The following is a 26,459-nucleotide window of genomic DNA, read 5'->3' as shown; positions in this document are numbered from 1 at the left end:
TCATTGACTACAGCTCAGCGTAGTCAACACCTTAGTTCCCACAAAGCTCACCACTAAGCTAAGTACCCTTGGACTAAAACCCTCCCACTGCAACTGGATCCTGGACTTCCTGATGGGCCGCCCCCAGGTGATAAGGGTAGGCAACAACACATCTGCCACACTGATCCTCAACACTGGGGCCCCTCAGGGGTGTGTGTTTAGTCCCCTCCTGTACAACCTGTTCACCAACGATTGCATGGCCAAGCATGACTTCAACACCATCCTTAAATTGGCTGACAACACAAAAATGGTAGGCCTGATCACCGACAACGATGAGACAGTGTATAGGGAGGAGGTCAGAGACCTGGCAGTGTGGTACCAGGACAACAACCTCTCCCTCAATGTGAGCAAGACAAAAGAGTTGATCGTGGACTCTAGGAAAAAGATGGGACACCCAGAATATTTACATTGATCCCCGCTTTCATTTTACACTGCTTACTCACTGTTTATTATCTGTGCATAGTCACTTGACCAATTACCTCGACGAACCTGTACCCCACGCACATTGACTCGGTACCAGTACCCCCTGTATATAGCCTTTTTATTTTTTACTTTAGTTTATTTAGTAAATATTTTCTTAACTCTATTTCCTGAACTAAATGCTGAAATCAGTTTCGGTTTTCAAATCAGTTTAGGACTACTGACTGTCCAAACAGCAAGCTACAAGTGACCAAATTTAATTTGTGTGTATTCAGGCTAGGGTTGCACATTTTTGGGGAATATTCAGCGGTGGAAACTTTCCGTGGGAATTATCGGAAATATATGCAAATTAATATTAATACCATTTTAAGGCAGGACCAGTTGCGCTCTGAGGAGGCTGATGTTGGTGGGATTTGGAGGATGATGGAGGCAACAGGGGAAAGAGCCTCAGATCCACAAAGTCCCTTGGTGGCTGATGAGATATGTTGGCATGACTGCCATATTGCATCACCATCCCAAAGCCCTCGCTTGGAAGTGTACTTCGCCAGACTGCGAAAAACCTTTCCCCCATCCAGGCCAAGGTGGCGAGACACGGTAGTGATGACGCCATAGGCCTTGTTGATCTCTGCACCAGACAGGATGCTCTTGCCAGCATACTTGGGGTCCAACATGTACGCTGCGGCGTGTATTGGGCTTCAGGCAGAAGTCTTCATGCTTTTTGATGTATTTCAGAACTGCAGTTTCCTCTGCTTGTATAACCGATGTGAAATGGCTAGCTAGTTAGCGGTGGTGTACGCTAATAGCGTTTCAATCGGTGACATCACTCACAGGAACACCTTGAAGTAGTTGTTCCCCTTGCTCTGCAAGGGCCGTGGCTTTGTGGAGTGATGGGTAACGAGGCTTTGTGGAGCGATGTGTAACGAGGCTTCGTGGGTGTCAGTTGTTGATGTGTGCAGACGGTCCATGGTTCGAGCCCGGGTATGGGTGAGGGGATGGACTAAAGTTATACTGTTACATTGATGCTGTTGACCCGTATCACTGGTTGCTGCGGAAATGGGGGAGATCAAAAGGGGGATGAGTGTAACCGATGTGAAATGGCTAGCTAGTTAGCGGTGGTGCGCGCTAATAGCGTTTCAATCGGTGACATCACTCGCTCCTAGACCTTGAAGTAGTTGTTCCCCTTGGCTTTTCTGGAGCGATGGGTAACGATGCTTCGTGGGTGACTGTTGTCTGTGTGCAGAGGGTCCCTGGTTCGAGCCCGGTATGGGCGAGGGGACGGACAAAAGTTAAACTGTTACACTTGGAGCAACAGTGAAGTGGGCACGGCAGTACGGATTTCTTCTCTTACATCTGCAAGCAGAGTCTGAACATCAGACAGGATGGCATTGTCTCCCTCAATCCGTGCAATGGCTACTGCTATAGGTTTCAGGAGTTTCAGGCTGCTTACCACTCTCTCCCAAATGCATCATCCAGGAGGCTCCTCTTGACGGGGCTGTCCATATCGGCAGACTGTGATATGGTCATTTCTTGGAAAGACTCCTTCCCCTCCAGGAGACTGTCAAACATGATAACAACACCACCCCAATGGGTGTTGCTGGGCAACTTCAATGGGGTGCTCGTATTCTTCTAACTTTGCTTGGTGAGGTAGATTGCTGCTATAATTTGATGACCCTTCACATACCTAACCATTTCCTTGGCTCTCTTGTTGAGTGTATCCATTGTTCTCAGTGCCATGATGTCCTTGAGGAGCAGATTCAATGCATGAGCAGCATAGCCAATGGATGTGATGTGAGGGTAGACCAAGTAGCCTTCATGTTCGCAGTATTGTCTGTCAACCTTCTATGGTCCAAGGTCATCGATGACTGCCTTCAGCTCATCTGCAATGTAGAGACCGGTGTGTCTGTTGTCCCTTGTGTCTGTGCTCTTGTAGAATACTGGTTGAGGGGTGGAGAGGATGTAGTTAATTATTCCTTCCCCATGAACATTTGACCACCTACCAGAGATGATTGCAATACATTCTGCTTTCTCTATGATTTGCTTGACCTTCACTTGAACTCGATTGAACTCTGTATCTAGCAAATGAGTAGATAAAGCAGGTCTGGTTGGAGGGGTGTATGCTGGGCAAAGAACACTCAGAAATCACATTGCCTGTGAGCATCAGAGATGAACCAGTTGCATACACAGCTCGAGCAAGACATTCATCAGAATTTATCCAGGAAGACCATAAGCTGTTGCTATCGATAAGGTGTCTGATTCATAATTTTCACCTCGAATAGAAGTAGAGGGACTTTTGTCAGATGTTGCGTGTTGTGAGCGCTGAATGAACTTTATGCACTTGGCCAGATGGTTCTGCATCTTTGTTGCATTCTTCACATATGATTTGGCACAGTATTTGCAAATGCACACAGCTTTTCCTTCTACATTAGCTGCAGTGAAATGTCTTCACACATCAGATAGTGCCCATGGCATTTTCCTGTAAAGATGAAGGAAAAAATAAGTTAAAAAAAACCCAAATACAATTCCATGTTGTAACGTCTGCTTCAAACTCACATTCTCAAACACATAGATCCCCTGAACACAATCACCTGAATTCTGATCACCTGTTCACACACCTGTATGTCATTATCACACAGTATTTAGTTCAGTTCTTTGCACCTCATCATTGTGAGGTATTGTTTGTTTTGTGACACACTTCTATTCAGAGCTCTGTTTTTCCCTGTAATTTAATCCGCCCGTGTATGATAGTTTTTAAAAACCTTTTGGACCCCCGGTGTATGACCTTCTGCCTGCCCCTGGACCCAGCTACCTGCTTCCTCCGGTGGTCCTTTATAAATCAACACCTGCTGCGCCCTGCGCTTGAAACCATCTCTCTGTCTCCCATAGTGTTCATTACACATGTACAAATAGTTAAGCAGTTAGATTAAACAACTCCTTTGTAGGATAAATGTTTTAAAATGAAACATGTGTGGAAACAGGTGAATTAACACTCCTCAGTTAGTAGGCTCAAGCAAGCTAAAACCCACATGGTAGCAAAAACTAACTAGCAGAAATTGTTAACAAGTTAGAAATGATTTAAACACTAGTTACTAGTTAACAAAACATAATGTATGTCATATAAAATATTTTCACCCCACCCAGTATTGTAATTAAAACTTACCAGAAAGCTTGTAGTCCTTGGCCCAGACAGTGTAGTGATGGAAGAGTGCACTGTGCATGTAGAGGGTTAAAATGCCATTGAATTGAATTAACCAAAATATGCCACTAAAATTGCCTTCTGTGTATCCCACAAAAGAATTCACTGTTATAAGCTAACTTTTTTGATGAATTGAAGAAAAATTACCCAAATTCCCAGGCTTAACTTCCTATGGAAAATTTCCAGAAAAATGCTGGACATTTACCGGAAAGTTTCCGACCCTTTGCAACCCTAGTTCAGACAACAGTTATTTTATGACAAGGCTACACTAGTTGTCATAATAATGATGGGTTTGTGTTCAGTGGTGTAGGCTGATTGGTGGTGGTGCTAGTGTTTGCTATCACTCAGAAGTTATGTGGCAAGCTAAGGTAACAACAATGCCTGCCATGGACGTTTCCCAGATGCTTTGCATTTTCAAAATCATTAGGGTAAGAACATCTTTAAAGCCTCAAAGGATAAGATGATCCAACTTTCAAAACGAGTCCTTTTTTGGCTAAGCACAGCAGACAACTAGCTAGTTAGGTAGCTGTTTAGCTTTCTAGCATGATCAATAATTTGTTTGTAAACAATTAACAAGCTAGTTAGCTACCACATGTTCTTGTCAAACTGTCAACAGAGCAGCTAGCAAGCAACAAGATATTCCAAATAGCAGTCTAAAAAACACTTGAGGGCAAAATAAATCAGATTTGACCAATCAGACATGTCACATGGCCAGCTATCAGATTTATATCGGATTTCAAGCCATCTATAAAGATGGTTTGTAATGTGGCTTGAAATATCTGATTCTATGTGCTTTTTGGCTGTTCAGACTGCAGGAAAAAGAACAGATTCGAATCGGATATGCAGTCACTTTTTGAGTCACTTTTTGAGTCACTTCAAACTGCCAATGTGAACACTGCTTCAGAGATTTAACCAAAAACATGTAATGTAATGTAACATGTAATGACTTGGGCTTGAATACTTATCTAATCAAGATATATAAAATAGTTGCATTTTTCAAACACATTGACATCGGGGCGGCAGCGTAGCCTAGTGGTTAGAACGTTGGACTAGTAACCGGAAGGTTTCGAGTTCAAACCCCCGAGCTGACAAGGTACAAATCTGTCGTTCTGCCCCTGAACAGGCAGTTAACCCGCTGTTCCCAGGCCGTCATTGAAAATAAGAATATGTTCTTAACTGACTTGCCTAAAGGTTAAAAAAAAAATAGAGCAGGGCTGCCCAACCCTCTTCCTGGAGATCTACTGTCCTGTATGTTTTCAGTCCATCCCTCTTCCTGGAGATCTACTGTCCTGTATGTTTTCAGTCCATCCCTCTTCCTGGAGATCTACTGTCCTGTATGTTTTCAGTCCATCCCTCTTCCTGGAGATCTACTGTCCTGTATGTTTTCAGTCCATCCCTCTTCCTGGAGATCTACTGTCCTGTATGTTTTCAGTCCATCCCTCTTCCTGGAGATCTACTGTCCAGTATGTTTTCACTCCATCCCTCTTCCTGGAGATCTAGTGTCCTGTATGTTTTCAGTCCATCCCTCTTCCTGGAGATCTACTGTCCTGTATGTTTTCAGTCCATCCCTCTTCCTGGAGATCTACTGTTCAGTATGTTTTCAGTCCAACCCTCTTCCTGGAGATCTACTGTCCTGTATGTTTTCAGTCCAACCCTCTTCCCGGAGATCTACTGTCCTCTATGTTTTCAGTCCAACCCTCTTCCTGGAGATCTACTGTCCTCTATGTTTTCAGTCCAACCCTCTTCCTGGAGATCTACTGTCCAGAATGTTTTCAGTCCAACCCTCTTCCTGGAGATCTACTGTCCAGAATGTTTTCAGTCCAACCCTCTTCCTGGAGATCTACTGTCCTGTATGTTTTCAGTCCAACCCTCTTCCTGGAGATCTACTGTCCTGTATGTTTTCAGTCCAACCCTCTTCCTGGAGATCTACTGTCCTGTATGTTTTTAGTCCAACTCTCTTCCTGGAGATCTACTGTCCTGTATGTTTTCAGTCCAACCCTCTTCCTGGAGATCTACTGTCCTGTATGTTTTCAGTCCAACCCTAATTTAGTATATCTGATTCAGCTAGTTAAGGTCTTGTTGAGCAGCTAATTAATAGAATCAGTTGTTTTAAACCCACAGGATGGTAGATCTCCTAGAAGAGGGTTGGGCAGCCCTGTTATAGACTATTGTGTGTGGATTGTTGACCAACAAACATCAGTTAAATCAATTTTAATCTCACTTTGTAACAACAAAATGTGTAAAAAGTAAAGTAGTGTGAATACTTTCTGAAGGCATTGTATTTTTATGTGTGTGTGTATGCATAGGCTTTTGTGAATTGTGGATGTTGGCCATCTGGCCTGATGTGGCCCTCCACAACTCTTTAGGACAGAGTACCCTCAGAGAAAAAAGCCCTATCAGTGGGCTGATGATAACATTTTGGGTGGAATTAGTGAGGGCAGTCGGTGGTGCCTCAGCCTCGAAGGAATGTTTCCTCTTTATGGATCGGAATCACATTTTTTCTCTCAAAGGCCTTATTGTATTTCATCACTCATCCCCAGGGACATGACCAAGCATTATGCAGCAGGCTACTGAGGGGGTGGAAACTAGAGCGCCTCAAACATTCAGTTTGTAGCCGCCATCTCATCTCCTTTTGTAATTTGACGGCAGAATTAATTCATAAAGTATATTTTATCTGCTGCAGTTGGCCTAAGTGAATGCTAGTGTTGTTTAGCTTCTGCTTCCATGGAGACAGTTGTCACAAGCCTTCAATTGGCACACATCTTCATATGTAGGTCCCTCAGGTAATGCTCTACAACTGCTGGTTCGAGCCAAAGGGTGGTGAGGGAATAGGGGGATGTAAGCGGGGAGGAGAGGGCCAGAGAGAGAACAGGTTGTGAGGTCCAATTGATTAAGACGCAGCACAAACACAGCCGGCATGTTTCACCTGTCCTGTCTGAGGATGGCTGGCCTGCTCTGCCACAGTAATTGCAATAAGATGTGGCGTGGGACCTTGGGAGAGGCAGCAGGGGCAGAGTTGAAGAGGTGAGACTGTCGTCACCAGGATATAGAGAGATCCAGCGGGATCTCATTGGCTAGTGTGGCAGGGTAGTCCCACGCATGAGGAGACAGTGCTGAGGGGTGAGGGATGCCATGCTCCACTGTTGCTTTATTTGTCTCTGCAGCCTCCTGATTCTCCTTACCCCTCCCCGTCAGGAGTGCCAGGGATAGTCAGTTTCTCGCTCACAGACATAATTTTGTATGATTGCAGACCAACTCATTAGTGATGGGGGAAAACATCAATCCAGTTATATTATTTTTGACAATATATTGCAATATTATTTTTGACAATATGGTTATATAATTTTTGCACTGGTCGGCTGTATCTGTGCCACTTTTTAAATAGTGAGCCAACATGTTTTTAGCACGTATTTTCATGACTGATCAAAACTCACTTTTTCACGGCTCTCTCTGGTCTCTCTGCAGCAGACATGAGAAGCAATATGTTTGGAACATCGAATCACAATAAAATCGCACTATCAAATCTCAATACATATAGGATTGTGAGAATCACAATACGTATCATATCGGCACCTAAGTATCATGATAATATCGTATTGCGTGGACCCTGTCAATTCTCAGCCCTACAAATGATACTATAGCTGTTTAGCTAATAGGTTTTTTGCTAACATGCTTAGTTAATAGGACACTGCACAGGTCAGATCAAATCAAATCCAATTTGATTTGTCACATACACATGGTTAGCAGATGTTAATGCGAGTGTAGCGAAATGCTTGTGCTTCTAGTTCCGACAATGCAGTAATAACCAACAAGTTATCTAACTTAAAATTCCAAAACTACTGTCTTATACACAGTGTAAGGGGATAAAGAATATGTACATAAGGATATATGAATGAGTGATGGTACAGAGCAGCATAGGCAAGATACAGTAGATGGTATCGAGTACAGTATATACATATGAGATGAGTATGTAAACAAAGTGGCATAGTTAAAGTGGCTAGTGATACATGTATTACATAAGGATGCAGTCGATGATATAGAGTATAGTATATACGTATGCATATGAGATGAATAATGTAGGGTAAGTAACATTATATAAGATAGCATTGTTTAAAGTGTCTAGTGATATATTTACATCATTTCCCATCAATTCCCATTATTAAAGTGGCTGGAGTTGAGTCAGTGTCAGTGTCAGTGTGTTGGCAGCAGCCACTCAATGTTAGTGGTGGCTGGTTAACAGTCTGATGGCCTTGAGATAGAAGCTGTTTTTCAGTCTCTCGGTCCCAGCTTTGATGCACCTGTACTGACCTCGCCTTCTGGATGATAGCGGGGTGAACAGGCAGTGGCTCGGGTGGTTGATGTCCTTGATGATCTTTATGGCCTTCCTGTAACATCGGGTGGTGTAGGTGTCCTGGAGGGCAGGTAGTTTGCCCCCGGTGATGCGTTGTGCAGACCTCACTACCCTCTGGAGAGCCTTACGGTTGTGGGCGGAGCAGTTGCCGTACCAGGCGGTGATACAGCCCGCCAGGATGCTCTCGATTGTGCATCTGTAGAAGTTTGTGAGTGCTTTTGGTGACAAGCCAAATTTCTTCAGCCTCCTGAGGTTGAAGAGGCGCTGCTGCGCCTTCTTCACGATGCTGTCTGTGTGAGTGGACCAATTCAGTTTGTCTGTGATGTGTATGCCGAGGAACTTAAAACTTGCTACCCTCTCCACTACTGTTCCATCGATGTGGATAGGGGGGTGTTCCCTCTGCTGTTTCCTGAAGTCCACGATCATCTCCTTAGTTTTGTTGACGTTGAGTGTGAGGTTACTCAACGTATAGCAAGGAGGACAAAAGGAGCTCTCATGATCATTTCTCCCATAGCTCTGTTTATTTCTAACACAGGCCTCTCTCAGCCTCCAGGGCCTTGAGGACCACTATACTAGAGCCTGTCTGTTGGTATTTATATAGGAAGGACCTAACTCTCAACGCCAAGTCAAGTTCATTGTTCAAGCACCACCCAATACCAATTCTCTGTCATGTGTATTTATAAACTGCCTATGGCTAAATGGTAGTAGCTCTATAAAAAAAATGTGTTTTTATGAAACAAACCGTTAAAGGGTCGGTGAACAGGTTTGGAGTGAATGACTGAAGGAACCCTGGCCCAGCATTTGGCTCATGTTAGGCGTATCTTGACAAGCCATGGTGATCAGTAGTTTAGCAATTGCTGAGTAGCTGTAATCTTGGGTGGGAGGTTATTACCTCTCCCTTTAACAAAGTAGAACATCCACCTGGGTCAGCATGAACAGGAGCCTATCATTCCATGACTTACTTACTTCTTCTCCCAAACACATCCACACACCCTTTAAACCAATAATATCAGTGATTAAGTGGAAGATAAATCTCTCTCATGCTGAGCTAAGAACACGTAGAACATATAAAATGATCTTTCTATTCCTATGCTAATATCAGCGTTGTTCTGGTAATTTATGATATGCATGTTAGCACACATGAACATGTGGATAGACCTTTGCACCTGGCTTTCCCAATCTGTGAGCTATGAACTTCTACCTGCCACTAGTTATGAATCTGTGTATTGAAGAATCTCCCCAGTTTCCATGTCAAGAGATTTTCTGTGGTTGTCTGCTGCTCAGACTGAATCTAGGTCAAAACTCACTGGTCATCATGCCCATATCGTTTTTGAAGTCTATCATGGTTCTCCTGGTTTATTGTGGTTATATAATGGCAGTCTCTTGTCATACTTTGTGTATGTAGTAATAGGACACTCGGGCCAAAACGTCTCCAGCTACAGTTTGTCTCTGATTTTAGTACCATCCTCATCCATGATTGCGTGTGTGTGAATGAGAGTAATCTTCATTTCTTGCCAGTCAGGTTTGACTGGCTTTGTTACTAAGAGAAGCTGAGTGATCCTGCTAGCCTTTGTGTGTGTGTGTGTGTGTGTGTGTGTGTGTGTGTGTGTGTGTGTGTGTGTGTGTGTGTGTGTGTGTGTGTGTGTGTGTGTGTGTGTGTGTGTGTGTGTGTGTGTGTGTGTGTGTGTGTGTGTGTGTGTGTGTGTGTGTGTGTGTAAGGAGAGGAAGAGGAGAGGGAGTCACCCACCTCCGCACCCTGTCACTGTTTCTCTCCACAATGTCTTCCACAATGAAAAGTCAAATGTTTTGTGAAAACATGTTACTCCCCTGTAAGAGAGAGACTGCTCTTACATATTCTAACAGAGCCATTTCAACTGATGTGTGATTGAGACTGATCTGACAATGACACTCGGTAAATGGTTCTTATGTACATGTGTGTGGCAAAGGGGAAGTACACTTATCTCTCTAAACTCTGTAGCCCGTCCGACTGTGTACCCCGGCACAGATATGATAGTGATGGTTAACCATTAACCAGGATGAGTCACGAGACCTCTTCACTGTGACCAGGGATGTAACTATTGATGACATCTGAGATACATCTTTTTTAAATCCACCACCCTCCTGCTGTGACATATTGACCGGTGATACTGTTACTTGAATAATACTGATTGTGTATCTGTCGTGTCTCCTCTTGTTACCCAACTACTCTGGCTACACCATTTCGGCCTCCAGTGTGGGCTCAAGGACTCCAAGAGTGTAACTGTGAACTTTGAACCTGTATCCACATTGGAAATGACCATACAGCCCAACCCAGCAACTGTTGGCAAACACTTGAATAATCTGCTTCATACTGTTAAAAAGAAACTCCCTGCATTCTCTTACTACTCCTTTATACAACAAGCTATCCATCCATAATCTCTAACAAAAGCCTTGACGTAACATGTATTGAGATTGTGTCCTGTTCCCTCTTCTCAGCCATTGACTCACCCCACTCATTATCAGAGCTGCTCTCTGGATAGGAGCAACACTAGCCTGTTATGTGTAGGCCTACTTCCAGTCCAGTAATGTGAGCGCCAGTGGTTGCCGGTTTTGTCTTGACAAAGAATAAAATAACAAGGCAGGATTGTGCTGTGGCTCTGGCCAGCTGGGCGGGCAGTTATTCATATTGCCTGTTTGTGACCTCACAATTCCCCATCCTAAACCAAGCATTCCCCTCCCAAACCACGAGCCGGCGCCTTCCTCTGCCACACCCATCCGCCCAGTGCCCCACCAACACACTATGGCCCCTGTTCTGATGGTACCAGCCTGGACTAGGGTCTCCTCTGTCCATCCCCTTTGTTTTTTGTCACTCATTCTTTCCTTAATTCTCCTTCCCAGCCTATTAGATGGAGGACACACAGAGTGCCTTATTACCGTTCGCTCCCCCACCTCTCCTCTCAGTGTAGGGCTGAGAGGACCGGGAATGAAGAAACTCTATTGTCTGACTAAATGACTAAAATGTAACTGCTCAGTTCTCCCAGCCTGCATGCCTCCACACCAGCTGCAACCAGAGACAATTACCACCATTCCCTTAACACTCAGACCCGTACTGTAGAAGTAGCAATAGGGGTAGTACTGTAGTAGTATAGAAACATGCAGTACAGGATATCTATTATAATTCATCTTCTAGGTTTAGTCACCAGAAAAGGTCACATCTTATTTTTGAATGAGAATATAGTTTGATGTCTGGCAATGCGAAACTAGGCCTAATTTTTCTATTACTGTCAATGCCCACACTTGGTTCCCTACTATGAATACAGGAAGGTGTGGTATATTAAAGCTATAAGGCACGAGGGGGTGTGGTATATGGCAAATATACCACAGCTATTGGCCATATACCACAAACCCCTGAAGTGCCTGATTTGCTATTATAAACTGGTTACAAATGTAATTAGAACAGTAAAAATAAATGTTTTGCCACACATATGGTATACGGTCTCATATACCACGGCTTTCAGCCAATCAGCATTCTGGGCTCGAACTACCCAGTTTATAAAAGGAATTATAAATCAGGTGGTTCCAGCCCTGAATGCTGATTAGCTGAAAGCCGTGGAATATCCGACCCTATACCATGGGTATGACAAAACATTTATTTTTACTGTTATAACTATGTTTGTAACCAGTTTATTTAAGTGATAATGCCCGAGAAGCCAGTGTTTGGAGGATATATTGGCACGGGTGTTGTTAGGCCTGAGATGAAGTTGAGGGCCAGCAAACCGTGCCAATACATCCTCCAAACACCAGCTTCGAGGGCATTATCACTTTTATACAACGGTTTAACAACATATTCAAATAATGATTGACATATTTTTAAAAACGTTATTTTTCTGAATTTATTCATACTATTTCATCCTTCCACAAGAAGGTTTCTACCCAAGCCGGCTGGCCATGCATTCTATCGGTTCGGTTGCTAGAGACGCGACCCAGTCGTTCAGTCTTTTTGATCTGTATCTATGGACGCGACCCAGTCGTTGGTTGTAAATGTTCCATTGCCGTCCTGGCTGGCAACATTCTTATCCTTTGCTTGCAGCCAGATTAACAGAAAAGTACCTGCATTTGCATTTGTTTACGCTGTTTTCTAGTGACATTTATTTGGATACATCCATAACAATGAGCTAATGAGGTGCTATTTCGCCTGGTATAGAAGAATGTGCTCACTCGTCAGGACACTGTTGTTCAGGGGAACTAGCCAACAACACAGTTACAGGAACACAATCACTTCAAACTGAAGCTGGGAAGACTGCAAACTAGATGCACTTCGTTTTGTTTGACCTTTTTTGAATTTACATTTATTTGTATATATCCATAAGAAGGATGTCAGCTGATTCATGATTTTGACTGGTTGAGAAACGCTGCCTGTCTGCCTGTCTGTCTGTCTCCTCCCGACACGTTCATTACTATGGGACAGCTGGAGATCGAATTTGAATATTGAAACAATGTTGCAAATGTTGGGGACAGACAGCAAGGTTTATACAAATCTCCGCTGTTGAAAATGAAATGTTATTCTAAAATAAATGTGAAATAATATCTAGATGCTTTTTATAGTATAGATCAAGTTTATAAATTGCCTGGCTGGGCTGATGAGACAGTGGATTGAGCAGTCAGATGGAACAGAGTAAATAGGCATTTTAACGTCACAGATTTAGCCGGTGGTAACTTGTGGCATAGACACCGGCTGGAATGCTGTTTTAACCAATCACCATTCAGGATTAGATCCACCCGTTGTATAAAATAGCAATAAGACACCTCTGGGGTTTGTGGTATATGGCCAATATACCACAGCTAAGTTCTGTATCAAGGCCTTCTGTGTTGCATCATGCATAAGAACAGCCCTTAGCCGTGGTTTATTGGCCATATACCACACTCTCCCAGGCCTTATTACTTAATTGTACACCCACAAACATCAGAGATGAGTGGTCCATGACCTTTGAGTACGTATTTTGTTAACCTAAATTGTATGCTGTGACCAGGGGTGTAAAAAGTGTATAGTACAGTATTTGCAAACTCTAACATTAATTCAATACAACATGTCACCTCGGTCAATATTCCTTGCGTTCCACACAGTGTCATAGTTCACATAGTAGGAGTATACACAGGCACAACCCTATTCTGTGTAGTACACCTAGTCAGATTTATGCCGGCTTGTCTCGCCCCAAGCGATGAAACTAATGTGTGCGCATGTGACTGTCTGTTTTCACATTTTGAGACTGAGTAGATGTCTCAGAGAGAGAGAGTGAGGGGACACTGTACTCTACGCTATGAGCTGATGGGAGGCCCTCTGTCTGCTCCTCTACTCTGATCTGTTACTATGGTGAGGCCTACCTGAGTGAGTGTGTTCAGTGGATGGGAGGTAAACTGGTCTGGTGTGGAGGACCTTACTTAATGGCCCTGGCTGAGCAAATTAAAGCCTTTCGCTCTCTCCTCAGGCCCTCTCCCATTTCACATGGAATAGTCAAAGCCCTACACACACACAGTACACACCGAGACACTGCTCTGCTGGAGCAGCTTACAGTCTAGAACTTCAACGGATAACTTTGTATTTTTTTATTAAATTATATTATGGCTTAATATAAGTATCAGTAAGCTAGTTGATTTACACACTTGTTGGCTCTGACGCCTGTGTTCGGTTCACAATAACTTACCCTAAAGTTCAGGTCCATGTTAAGAGTGGCCATATTTCCACACATGCTGGTTTCAAATCAAAGCCATTGCCCAGGGTGATAAAAACTAGGCCCTGTACAATCATTGCCAGACTCCAATTTGCTGCTGATTCCAACCAAGCCTTCCAATAAGTCAGTGAACTCAACTCCAGTTACAACGTAGAATCAGGTCAGGTGCTTCTACACTTCTTCACTTTCTCAGTGGTCTTATGACAATACTCTCTTAAGACTTCTCTGGGATATAATATGTTCTGTTCCTCTTCAGAAATGCTAACACGCCAGCTGTAATATTCAATGGCATTTCTAGTGTTTGTAATACTTTTTTTGTTCAATTGCTTTGGTGCAGTTTTCACAAGTACAGTATGTGGTACATTTTCACAACCCTTAGTACAAAACTCAAAGCAGATCATCAAAAAGGTAGTTGTTTCAAAACTTTTTCAATTGACTCGGTACAACAGACAAATTCATAGTAAATTCTTCTCCAAACTTAATCAGTGTTTGATGTTCGCTACGCATCATGATACATGATTACAATACAGGTGGAAGGTGTATGATTGGGCGACAGATAGACTACCAGAGCGCTGGGTCAGTAACCGAAAGGTCGCTGTTTTGACTATCCAAGCTGACAAGGTGAAAAATCGGTCAATGTGCCCTTGAGCATGGCACTTAACCCTAATTTGCTCCAGTGCGTACCACTATGGCTGACCCTGTCAAACAGCACATTTCACGGTTCCTATCCAGTGTATGTGACAATAAAACATTATTTGTATTTTTTGTTTAAAAGAAATTGCCATCGCCATGAGCGTGCCACCCTCCTTCAGGCAATGGATGAATCAAATCAAATGTTATTTGTCAGATGCGCCGAATACAACAAATACACCTTACAGTTAAATGCTTACTTAAAAGCCCTTAACCAACAATGCAGTTTTAAGAAAAAATAAGTGTTAAATAAAAGTAAAAAATAATTCAAGAGCAGCAGTAAAATAACAATAGCGAGGCTATATACAGTTGGGACCGGTTCAGAGTCAATGTGCGGTGGCACCGGTTAGTCGAGTAATATAAACATGTAGGTAGAGTTAAAGTGACTATGCATAGATACGAAACAGAGAGCAGCAGCAGCGTAAAAGAGGGGAAGGGGTGGGTTGGGGGCAATGCAAATAGTCTGGGCAGCCATTTGATTAGCTGTTCAGGAGTATTATTATTATTATTTTAAAAACCTTTATTTAACCAGGCAAGTCAGTTAAGAACAAATTCTTATTTACAATGATGGCCTAGGAACAGTGGGTTAACTGCCTTGTTCAGGGGCAGAATGACAGATTTTTACCTTGTCAGCTTGGTGGATTCAATCTAGCAACCTTTCGGTTACTGGCCCAACGCTCTAACCACTAGGCTACCTAGCTGCTAAGTCCTTTGGACCTAGACTTGGCGCTCAGTGATCACTTGCTATGCAGGAGCATGCAATTACATCAATACAGACCAATGTCAGGCTTGGAATTGCCATGCCAAAAGGTTTTTCCAAGGTGAATGAACAATGAGCACTTTACTGCTTTACTGCGATGTCAATGAGAACCTATGACCAAATGCTCAAGACAGGATTTGTGCATCAATGAATGTGAACAATGTCTTCAATGATCACACATGGGATAGAAATGATGGAAATTTGATTTTCTATTTTATTGAAGTGTATGTGGAAACATTGCAATGTAATGTAGCGTAGTACATTCAAAGGGCAATTGTGAATTGTTTGCTATAAAATTAACTGGGCGTTAAAACAGCTAATCAGTTCAGTTGCACTAATACATTGAAATATCAGTGTGTCATAAACCAAAGATTAAAACATGCTGAAGCTCACGTATGAACGGTGTGTCTGCCTCTGGTGCCATACAAGTCCTGCCTAGGTGATCATTAACTTTGTATTTTTTTGTGCATCTGTTTATAACTGTAATTGAGTTTCCATCATGTGAGTTGACATGTTTTTTTTTGCTTGTGTGTTGTATTTGCATTCAACATAGTTTAAGTAAGCTCATGGAACACATTTATAGTGCCTTGAGAAAGTATTTTATTGAAATGTATTGAAAATGAAATTCAGAAATATCTCATTTACATAAGTATTCACACCACTGAGTCAATACATGTCAGAACCACACCTGTAATCGCTGCCAAAGTGAAGTCTTTCTGGATAATTCTCTAAGAGCTTTGCACACCTGGATTGTACAATATTTGTACAATTCTTCAAGCTCTGTGAAGTTGGTTATTGATCATTGCTAGACAGCCATTTAAGTCTTGCCATAGATTTTCAAGACATTTTAAGCAAAAACTGTAACTAGGCCACTCCGGAACATTCACTGTCCTCTTGGTAAGCAATTCCAGTGTATATTTGGCCTTGTGTTTTTGATTATTGTCCTGCGGAAAGGTGAATTTGCCTCCCAGTGTCTGTTGGAAAGCAGACTGAACCAGGTTGTCCTGGTTCAGTCTGGGAGTTGTCTGTGCTTAGCACTATTATGTTTATTTGTATCCTAAATAACTCCCTAGGTTTTCCCAATGTCATGCATACCTATAACATGATGCAGCCACCACCATGCTTGAAATTATGAAGGGTGGTACTCAGTGACATTGTGTTGGATTTACCCCACACATAATGCTTTTTATTCAGGACATAAAGTTCATTTATTTGCCACACAGAGAGGGAGAGAAATAATAACATTTTGGAACTTTTTGTGAGTGTAATGTTTACTGTTCATTTTTTAAATTGTTTGTTTCACTTTTGTTTATTATCTATTTCACTTGCTTTGGCAATGTAAACATATGTTTCCCATGCCAATAAAGCCCTTAAATAAAATTGAGAGCGTGAGAGAGATGGTGGAAAAGGTTGGAGGAGGCAGAGAGTGAGATGGAGTTAGGATTTAGAGAGAACAAATGAGGTGTTGCGTAGCTGTGGAGATGCGTCAGTAAGAGGGCGGGAGTAGAGGAGGGTTGTGGTTAATCATTTGTGTAGCTGGAGAGTTGAGATGGAGAGAGCTGCCGCTTTACACCTGATTAATATTGCACCTGTCTGACTCTGAGAGGAGTTGCCAGGCAATGACTCGACCAGGGAGAGCTGAGAGGGGATGCCCGGGAGAGAAAAAGAGATGGCCTCGCCTTGTCCCTGGGAAAGGAGGGGAATGGGAAGACTGTCACAGGACAGACATGGTGGGAGGGATGACACTGAAGGACAGACTCTAACCCTAGATCACAGGGAGGCGAACCTTCACCAGGTAGTTTAGGTCAAATGTGTTGCTCAAGAAACCGCAGATCAACTCTGTGACAGGAGGGTTTAGACTAGGGTCAATAAAACCATCTCTTACCCCCACTCGTAACTTGAGCTATGAAATTCACCTTCAGAAATGAGCATGGGATTCATATTGGAATATTTGCCTGCCCTTTTATAAGAATGAATGATGGAATCTAAAGGTATTGTTGAAAAGTTAAGGATGGAGGTGTGTTCCGTTGTTACATAGTTACTTTGTCGCTTTGTGTAAATAGTCAACACCCATAGTCAACACCCAATGCAGGGCATTGGGTAACAAACTGAGGCATGCCTCTCTGCCTATTTGTTTTAATCGTACAAACTCCTCACGTTACATTTCACCAGGCTTGACAGCATGGCTATCCAAAGATCTAGTTATCCTTCCCCTCCCTATAATTTTCACCCACTTAGTTTTATGACAACCTATGATATGGTTGAATCATGATGATCAGCTGATAGAGCTACCCTTTGAGATTACCTGGTCCTGAGCATAAACCCAGACAGCCATGTAATGTGCCCTGAGACATACATAAAAGGATGCCTTACCAAACAATATGAACTGAAAGAAATGAGCTTTAAGATATAATCAGGGCTGAGTCCATGTTACGTCCTTCCCATTCTTCAGGGAAAATTGCAAAGGCAGACGTATATGCTCTATGCCTCTGACTCATACAGTCAATAAACCAAATTGTATGTCCCCATGGTAACATTATATTGTGCATCATATGCTTCAGTTTCAAGGTTTAATTTCACATGTACAAGTAAAGTAAAATGCCTTTCTTGAAAGCTCTAAACCCAACAATGCAGTAATCAATGTAATACTAAAAATAACATAAGGTAGAACAAAAACACTAAAGCAATAAAAACAACAAGAGAAAGTAAGTAAGCACACTACTGTGTGTGTGCATATATATATATATACATATATACATATATATATATATATATATATATATATATATATATATATATATATATATATATATATCCTATACATTGTAAATATGGTACTGGAACATACTGACCCTATATATATATATATATACATACTGACCTATATATATATATATATATATATATATATATATATATATATGGTCAGTATGTTCCAGTACCATATTTACAATGTGCAGGGATACTCGAGTGATAGAGCTATGTATTGGGGTAAGGTATTAGGATATATGATAAACAGAGTAGCAGCAGAGTATGTGATCAAGTCAAATCCAATCAAATTTTATTGGTCACATACACATGTTTAGCAGATGTAATTGCGGGTGTAGCGAAATGCTTGTGTTTCTAGCTCCAACAGTGCAGTAATATCTAACAATTTCACAACAATGCACACACATTTAAAGTAAAGGAATGGAATTAAGAATATATAAATATTTGGGCGAGGCATAGACTAGAATAGAATAGAATACAGTATATACATATGAGATGAGTAATGCAAAATATGTAAACATTATTAGTGACTATTATTCCAATTATTGAAGTGGCCAGGGATTTCAAGTCTATGTATATAGGGAAGCAGCCTATAAGGTGCTAGTGATAGCTATTTCACCGTCTGTTGGCCTTATATGTGAGTGAGTGTACGTGGTGTGTATAGAGTCTGTATAAATGTATGTGTGTATTATGTGTGTGTGAGCAAATGATGAAGTGAGTGTCTGTGCGTGTGTTGGGAGTGTCAGTGTGCGTGAGTGCCTTAATGGACATCCGGCCATGTTCGCATTTTGAATTGCAGCTCACAACCTTTGTCTCCCGTTGTTCCACAGACAGTGAGGGAGAGGAGGAAGACCCAGGAGCACACTGTGGACGAGGAGCCTTCACCCCTCAGCAAATGCAGTCAAGTCGACCTAGACACGGTGAGAGAAAAATAAAGGGAGAGAATCAGAATGAAAACTGGAAGAAGAAAAGAGTAAGAAAGATCTAGAGCAGTGTTTCCTTTTTGGGTTACTGTACCATCAATTGAATTTAGCTCTGGCCGGAGTACCCCTGAAGTACCCCCTCGTGCATTTTACCAGTAGGCCTATGGTCTCATGAGTCCTCTCAAGTACCCCTGGTTAAGAACCACTGATCTAAAGGATGCCCGCAGGGTCCTCTGGACATCCCTCTTTGATCAAGTTGAACATCAAACCCAACCACTGCAGGCTTTCAGCCAGGCAGGAAGTGACAGGTGATCATATCAGGAGTTGGTTATGGGGTTCAACTACAAGTCAGATTTGAGCTCAGATCTCAGAGCCGTACTGGGTCGTCATTGGCCCAACACTTGAAGCTATGTCTCCACCCTCGAAGCATCGTTACCCATCGCTCCACAATAGTCGCGGCCCTTGCAGAGTAAGGGGAACAACTACTTCAAGGTCTCAGAGCAAGTGACATCACCGATTGAAACGCTATTAGCGCGCACCCAGATAACTAGCTAGCCATTTCACATCGGTTACACAGGCAGGGTAGCAGGCAGCCAGGGTTGTGCAACATCAATGTGTCTGGTCCAAGGCCCTTGAGTTCAATGCTCTTGCTGCTCTGACTGTGGCCTGTAAGCTACAGTACACTGCTGCATTGACACATCGTAAATTCACTCTGGCTATCTACTCTGATTTCAGAGCACTCATCTGAATAACTGATCAATTTCCGAATGTTCAACACCCCGTGGAATATGTCCGGTGTCAGTTAAACATCGGGCTAAAAATATTAATTAAATTGTTGCCAGCAGCAAAGTAATACACAAAATGCTCTGGATAACATGAAAGCAGCCTAACCAGCTCTGCTAGGGTGAGAAAAATGGTCAGAGTGAGGTGTTCTCTCATGTATGTCTGGAAGTAGCTAGCAAGATAGATAACTTTAGCCAGTAAGCTTCGGTGTTTGACTGCCGTTGTGAGGTCAGAATGCTTGGATCAACCCTACTCCTTGACCAGAGAGTGCAGTGTGGGCTCTGAACCCCACGAGAGCGAAACGCTCTAAATTTACGAATGAATTTACTAACGCACACATAGAGGGAGAGAGTTGGGAAAGATGGAGACGTGCTAAAAATTGTGTGCCCACCCGTTTTCACAGCGAATTATTGAAGACCGTGGGGGAGCTGCTTCGGGGCATTCATAATCATAGCTTATGACCGTTTGTAGTAGATATGAAGATTTGTGGAAGGTTTATGGGGTGTTCAGTATAGATAGACAGGGTTAGCAGGGAGAGATTCCTTTGTTCTCACTAACAGAACAGGTATTTCTCAGGCCTTAGGAATGTTTTTGATTAGCTAGTGATTAGCAGCGAGTCACCTTTACTTTGCAACAGGGGCGGCCAAGGCCAGCTGTGTGTGTTTGTCATTGTGATGCGTTGAGCGATGGCATGATGCTTGCCATTGCTTGTTACGTACCTAGTGCAGCGTCTCTTCTCTTGGCTCATTCAGCCCTACATACTTACACAGTGGAGGAATCTGTGGCTTGAATACCATGACACTTTTGTCACTCATTGTTATATTATTGACCTGTTTGTTTGCTTTTCAACACATACCTGACTGAAACCCCATTTCTCACTTTTACCCTCCTACCCCAAGACAATCGATGTCCTCAATTAATGGTTTGTTGACATTTTTGTTTCTCTAAATTGATCCAAACTTGTCTACTATACTGCCCTACCAAGCAAAAAGGAAGTAACTGCTCATTTGTAACTGGTCATTTTTGCTACATTAAATACATGCTTAATCATGTGGACAAGTATCCTGCCTCGTATTGTGTTTTGGAGAAAGTGGGGTTCATGTTAGCAGTAACTGCATAAAGTAAATAAAAGTAATTTTTCTCAGTTCCACGCTATGAGCAGTTACTGCCTTTTTGCTTGGTAGGGCAGTATAGTAAATATATATTTCATGCAGTCTATATAAACCTGACCCACCCTATAATTTATTACAGTGCAGAGGAGACCATGACTCTTAAGAACAAGCGCATCTCAGTCTGCCTGGTCTCTATCCAAGGTCACGTTAACGGTTAAAGGAGACGTTTAGTAAAGGGTATGGACAGATATATGATCTGCAGATCCTTCACAGAGATTGGATCACGCGTTTATCAGGGAGTTGCACAACACCTCTACTTCCTGGGTCTGAAGTCTGGTGTGGTGGAGACTTTCCCGTGGACATCTGTCTCAGTCTCTCTACCGCCACCTGCTGGACAGAACACCATCAGTCAGAAGGGCCAAGCTAAAGTGATCTCTGTCACATAAAGTTATGACTGAAATGAGTTATCGAGTCCAATTTCCATTGGATTTTGATTCTCCATGAAAAAGATGTAGTTTGACAATACAAGCTTTTAGGCAGAAGTGGTGCTAATGGGGTTCTAAAACAATAGAATCACCTTGTCTTGTATGATGCTGTATGTATGTATTGTACTGTTGTGTTGTGTGCTGTAAGCCTTAAGCTACTGTACTGTGTTGTAAATTGAGCCGTGGCTCCCCTGCTATTCCTGCAGGACCTGGTGGATTGGCGGAAGCCCCTGGCCTGGCAGGTGGGCCACCTTGGAGAGAAATATGACACCTGGGTGCACCAGCCTGTGGACCGGCCCATTCGCCTGTTCGGGAACGACTTTCTAGAGGCCAGCACTAAAACCTCCTGGTAAGAGAGAAGAACGTACACTTCGGGACGGTTTTCCAGACACAGATTAAGCCTAGTCCTGAACTAAAAGGCTATTTCAATGGAGACTCTATTAAACATACTTTTAGTCCCAGACTTGGCTTAATCTCTGTCCGAGAAATCGGCCCATATAGTGTAGAAATGCACTTATCCCAGAAAGATAAGCTTGGGTTTAAATAAGTCATTTGATTGTCTGCGTGTAGGTACATAGTCCCTGCTGTGTGGATGCCACTGGTGTTCTATCTCAGCTGGTACTGCTACACCACCTTGGCACTGGAGACAACCAGACTGTTCGCCAGCACAGGTAACAGACCCAATCATATCTCTGTCTCTCTCTCTTTCTCTCGCCAGCCAGCCAATACATGCTTTTACCCATGTACAGTCTAGTAGATATCTATATCCTGTATCTGTCCCACCACCTCCCTCTCCAGACTACTCCGTCTTGGTGCACAAGTACAGCTTTCCCCTCATCTTCATAATGGGCATGGTCATGTGGACCTTCATCGAATATTGCATCCATCGCTTCGTCTTCCACATGCGCCCGCCCGCCCACAACTATTACCTCATCACCATTCACTTCCTGTTGCACGGACAGCATCATAAGGTGAGATACGGACATACACAGAAGAGTGAATGATATTCTGGAACTAAATGTTAATGTCTTTTTTTTAAACGGATAAGTTCCTACATGTGTATAATGCCTCTTTGGTTTATGATTAATTTGGAATTCAGAAACTTGGGAAACTGCAGGAGGATATCATTTTTGTTCCAAATCTAGGCCAAGCCATATGCATAACTGATAAAACCAACTTTTTCAGTAACAAGTCAATGTCTATCTGCTCCTGAACTAACACCATGTTTAATCCTGCTGTTTCCTCCCTTCAGTCACCCTATGATGGCTCCCGCCTGGTCTTTCCTCCTGGCCTGGCCTCAGTGGTAGTAGGCAGCTTCTACCTGCTGCTAACCAAGGCCTTCCCCGAGACCCTGGGGGTGTCCTTGTTTGTGGGGGGGCTGTTTGGGTATGTGGTGTACGACATGACCCACTACTACCTTCACTACGGCTCCCCTCAGAGAAACACCTACCTTTACAGCCTCAAGGCATACCACGTCAAGCACCACTTTGAGCACCAAAGAGCAGGTAAGGAGGACCAGAATAGTCTCTTTGCATCACCATACTTCTGTTGGCATAGTAACTTCTAATGAAGAGAATGAGGGACATAGAATGTGAAGTATATGACCTCAGACTCTTCATACGTCTCTGTAATTCTCTGCAGTTCAGCGTATGGTTCTTATATCTATTATACCTTATGACTCGGTCTGCTCACTGATGACATGCATTGGTTTCCCTCTGCAGGGTTTGGAATCAGCACCACATTGTGGGACCATCCGTTCAACACGGTGATCCCCGAACAAACCTTTTAGAAGACCCAACTGAGTCTACTCTCCAGAGAGGGGCGACCTTCCCCCATCCCTCTTACACCTGACAACTTAACCCTTCATTAACCCCCACCCTGTGACTCCAGCATGTCCCTCTAAACTACTACAAACCAGTCTGTCTGTCTGGCTCACTGCTTCACTGCTACAGTGCTACTCTCATCTCCGAACAAAACAAAACACACTTCTCCATAATGTTCCACCTGCTAGTCAAAGCAGGAAGGTATCTTTTCAGAACTGGAGGGGGTGCAGGGTCCGGGATGGGGAACATGTTTATATTTCTTTATTGTTTATTCATTTAGCTTATAATGGACAAAAGGATACAATTAAGATTGTATATGACTATGATGCAGTAAGGAGGAACTTACATGCAGTCCCAGGTTCTAACGGTCAACATCCCACCAGAGACAGTAGAGAGAGTGATTTGAAAGTGAGAGAAGGAGTGTGCATGTGGAAAGTGAGGAGAATGAGTTATGTTTAGGAGGGCGGAAAGTGAAAGAGATTACACTTGTCCTTATAGAAGCTGTCCAAGTTTATACATTTACATATACCTTTAAGAAAACTCAGGAAAGTCCCTTCTCTATCCCTGGAGTGTTGATGCTGCAGAATGCCCTCCTCTATTCTAAAGGTCAAGCGTTACTAATGCTCTTCCCACAGAAAAAAGCTTTTGACAGCATGTGCTCACCGAATCCAAAGATGGTTCATCTGTAGTGTCTTGCCTTCACTGGGACATTTCCATAAAAAAATCTGTGGGAAGGTATGAAGGGAGCTGATTTACTCGTTCACTATGTTCATATTAATGTATATTTCAACATAATGTCTATTTGTATTAATTAATGGTATGACTAAATATATAGAAATATGTGTGCAGACAAAGAGATACTGTATCTTTCCCATTCCATCTCTCTCATAGACACTGGTTTGTTGTTGACATGTCAAATGAAGCTTCAGAATGAGTTGATGTTGTACTAGGTGGAGAGAGATGGAGTCGGATGTATACATCCTGATTTTTGTGTGGGTGGATGTATTGAAGGATGGCTGGATACGTGGTGTTATGGATACAGAGACAGAACGCTGAGGGCATGAGACCAGTCTATCAGGTCTCCTGCTGTAGGGAGCAGCACGTGGCTAATGAGATAAGGTAAAGGATGGGGCCCGATTTATATTAGGACCTCACTATAGGTGCCCGTTCTCCTCCCTGCATGTAGGGTGATGATCTAGCGTCAGACTAAAGTGTAGGAGACCCTTGGTTCAGTTACAGGTTGATCCTCAGCTGTTCAGACAAATTGTTTTCAATCCTAATGTTTCTATCTTCTGCATTCCATGTGTTTTTGTTCATTCCCTTCTTGATTTTCTTTACAGTTTTAATGAACCCTTAGGTGAAGCCACTACAGATGAGCCCAAATACTCCTACTGTTCCTCAGGAGACCATGGAAACAGACAGGGGACTGGGGCCTGACGAAGCCCATGTGGTCTCAGACAGTGATTTGAACCATTGTCATGTTAGTGATAGTATATTGCTACAGTAAGGAAGGCTTCCGGGGGCCACAGTCTCCTATCACCTCCAAGGGCCTTGATTGGGGTGATTTATAAGACGAGAGTAATTCTTCATTGCAAAAATATTGTGTGTAATCCTGCATGTACTTAACAGTATAAAAATTGCAGTGGGAGTGGTCTGTTTGGAACTCAGGTCAGGGTCAGGGGTTGGGTTGGGTTGGGTTGTGTTCACACTGTATTCAGACAGAGAGCGGTCAGCAGAGCATCAGTAAGATATCCAGATTAGCATCAAGGACTCACATTACAGTACTGAGATGATGCATGTTCAAACCAATATTTGTACTCATGCTTATGATGACTTGTAATGATGAACTTTTTACATGACTTGATAAAGAACCAACAATTGTTGTGATGTCGATAATGATAATAGTGCTGAAAATAAGGATGTTGATAATGATAATAATGATGATGTTGATGCCCCCTCTTCCCTGCCCTCCCCTCAAGCTTCTGGTTGGGTTATAGTAATAATATATATATATATATTTATAAACAACTTGTAAACTTTAATACTGTCAAGTGGAAATATCTCTGCTAAATTATGCATTTAAATAATTTTCCAAATCTGTTTACCACAATACATATTTTAACTTTGTCTATGCAAATGCAGATATATCTGTACATAAATGACTGTATATTTCTGATGATCACTTGTTTCTGAGCCAGCCCATTTGTGTCTTCTAAACCTACTATTATATTACACTGCTCAAAAAAATAAAGGGGACACTTAAACAACACAATGTAACTCCATGTCAATCAAATGAATAAATGTCACATGCTGTTGTGCAAATGGAATAGACAACAGGTGGAAATTATAGGCAATTAGCAAGACACCCTCAATAAAGGAGTGGTTCTGCAGGTGGTGACCACAGACCACTTCTCAGTTCCTATGCTTCCTGGCTGATGTTTTGGTCACTTTTGAATGCTGGCGGTGCTTTCAGTCTAGTGGTAGCATGAGACGGAGTCTACAACCCACACAAGTGGATCAGGTAGTGCAGCTCACCCAGGATGGAACATCAATGCGAGCTGTGGCAAGAAGGCTTGCTGTGTCTGTCAGCGTAGTGTCCAGAGCATGGAGGCGCTACCAGGAGACAGGCCAGTACATCAGGAGATGTGGAGGAGGCCGTAGGAGGGCAACAACCCAGCAGCAGGACCGCTACCTCCGCCTTTGTGCAAGGAGGAGCACTGCCAGAGCCCTGAAAAATGACCTCCAGCAGGACACAAATGTGCATGTGTCTGCTCAAACGGTCAGAAATACACTCCATGAGGGTGGTATGAGGGCCCGACGTCCACAGGTGGGGGTTGTGCTTACAGCCCAACACCGTGCAGGACGTTTGGCATTTCCTAGAGAACACCAAGATTGGCAAATTCGCCACTGGTGCCCTGTGCTCTTCACAGATCAAAGCAGGTTCACACTGAGCACATGTGACAGATGTGACAGTCTGGAGACACCGTGGAGAACATTCTGCTGCCTGCAACATCCTCCAGCATGACCGGTTTGGCGATGGGTCAGTCATGGTGTGGGGTGGCATTTCTTTGGGGGGCTGCACAGCCCTCCATGAGGTAGCCTGACTGCCATTCGGTACCGAGATGAGATCCTCAGACCCCTTGTGAGACCATATGCTGGTGCGGTTGGCCCTGGGTTCCTCTTAATGCTAGACCTCATGTGGCTGCAGTGTGTCAGCAGTTCCTGCAAGAGGAAGGCATTGATGCTATGGACTGGCTTGCCCGTTCCCCATACTTGAATCCAATTGAGCACATCTGGGACATCATGTCTCGCTCCATCCACCAACGCCACGTTGCACCACAGACTGTCCAGGAGTTGGCGGATGCTTTACTCCCTCAGGAGACCATCCGCCACCTCATCAGGA

General features: G+C 43.1%; 1 protein-coding gene across 1 annotated transcript in view; it reads left to right on the top strand.

The window, feature by feature from the left end:
• fa2h (fatty acid 2-hydroxylase) overlaps nucleotides 1–25,238 on the top strand; it is a 31,439-nt gene extending 6,201 nt beyond the window's left edge. The window contains exons 2-7 of the mRNA XM_046353368.1: nucleotides 18,761–18,850; nucleotides 21,440–21,582; nucleotides 21,804–21,904; nucleotides 22,032–22,204; nucleotides 22,486–22,738; nucleotides 22,955–25,238. Coding sequence (XP_046209324.1) covers nucleotides 18,761–18,850; nucleotides 21,440–21,582; nucleotides 21,804–21,904; nucleotides 22,032–22,204; nucleotides 22,486–22,738; nucleotides 22,955–23,022 — 828 coding nt within the window. The 3' untranslated portion in view covers nucleotides 23,023–25,238. The remainder of the gene's footprint in view (nucleotides 1–18,760; nucleotides 18,851–21,439; nucleotides 21,583–21,803; nucleotides 21,905–22,031; nucleotides 22,205–22,485; nucleotides 22,739–22,954) is intronic.
• Nucleotides 25,239–26,459: the final 1,221 nt, after the last annotated feature.

Source organism: Oncorhynchus gorbuscha, linkage group LG01 (genome assembly GCF_021184085.1).
Source record: "Oncorhynchus gorbuscha isolate QuinsamMale2020 ecotype Even-year linkage group LG01, OgorEven_v1.0, whole genome shotgun sequence".
Lineage (NCBI taxonomy): Eukaryota > Metazoa > Chordata > Actinopteri > Salmoniformes > Salmonidae > Oncorhynchus > Oncorhynchus gorbuscha.
This window is presented reverse-complemented; position numbering and strand designations above follow the sequence as displayed.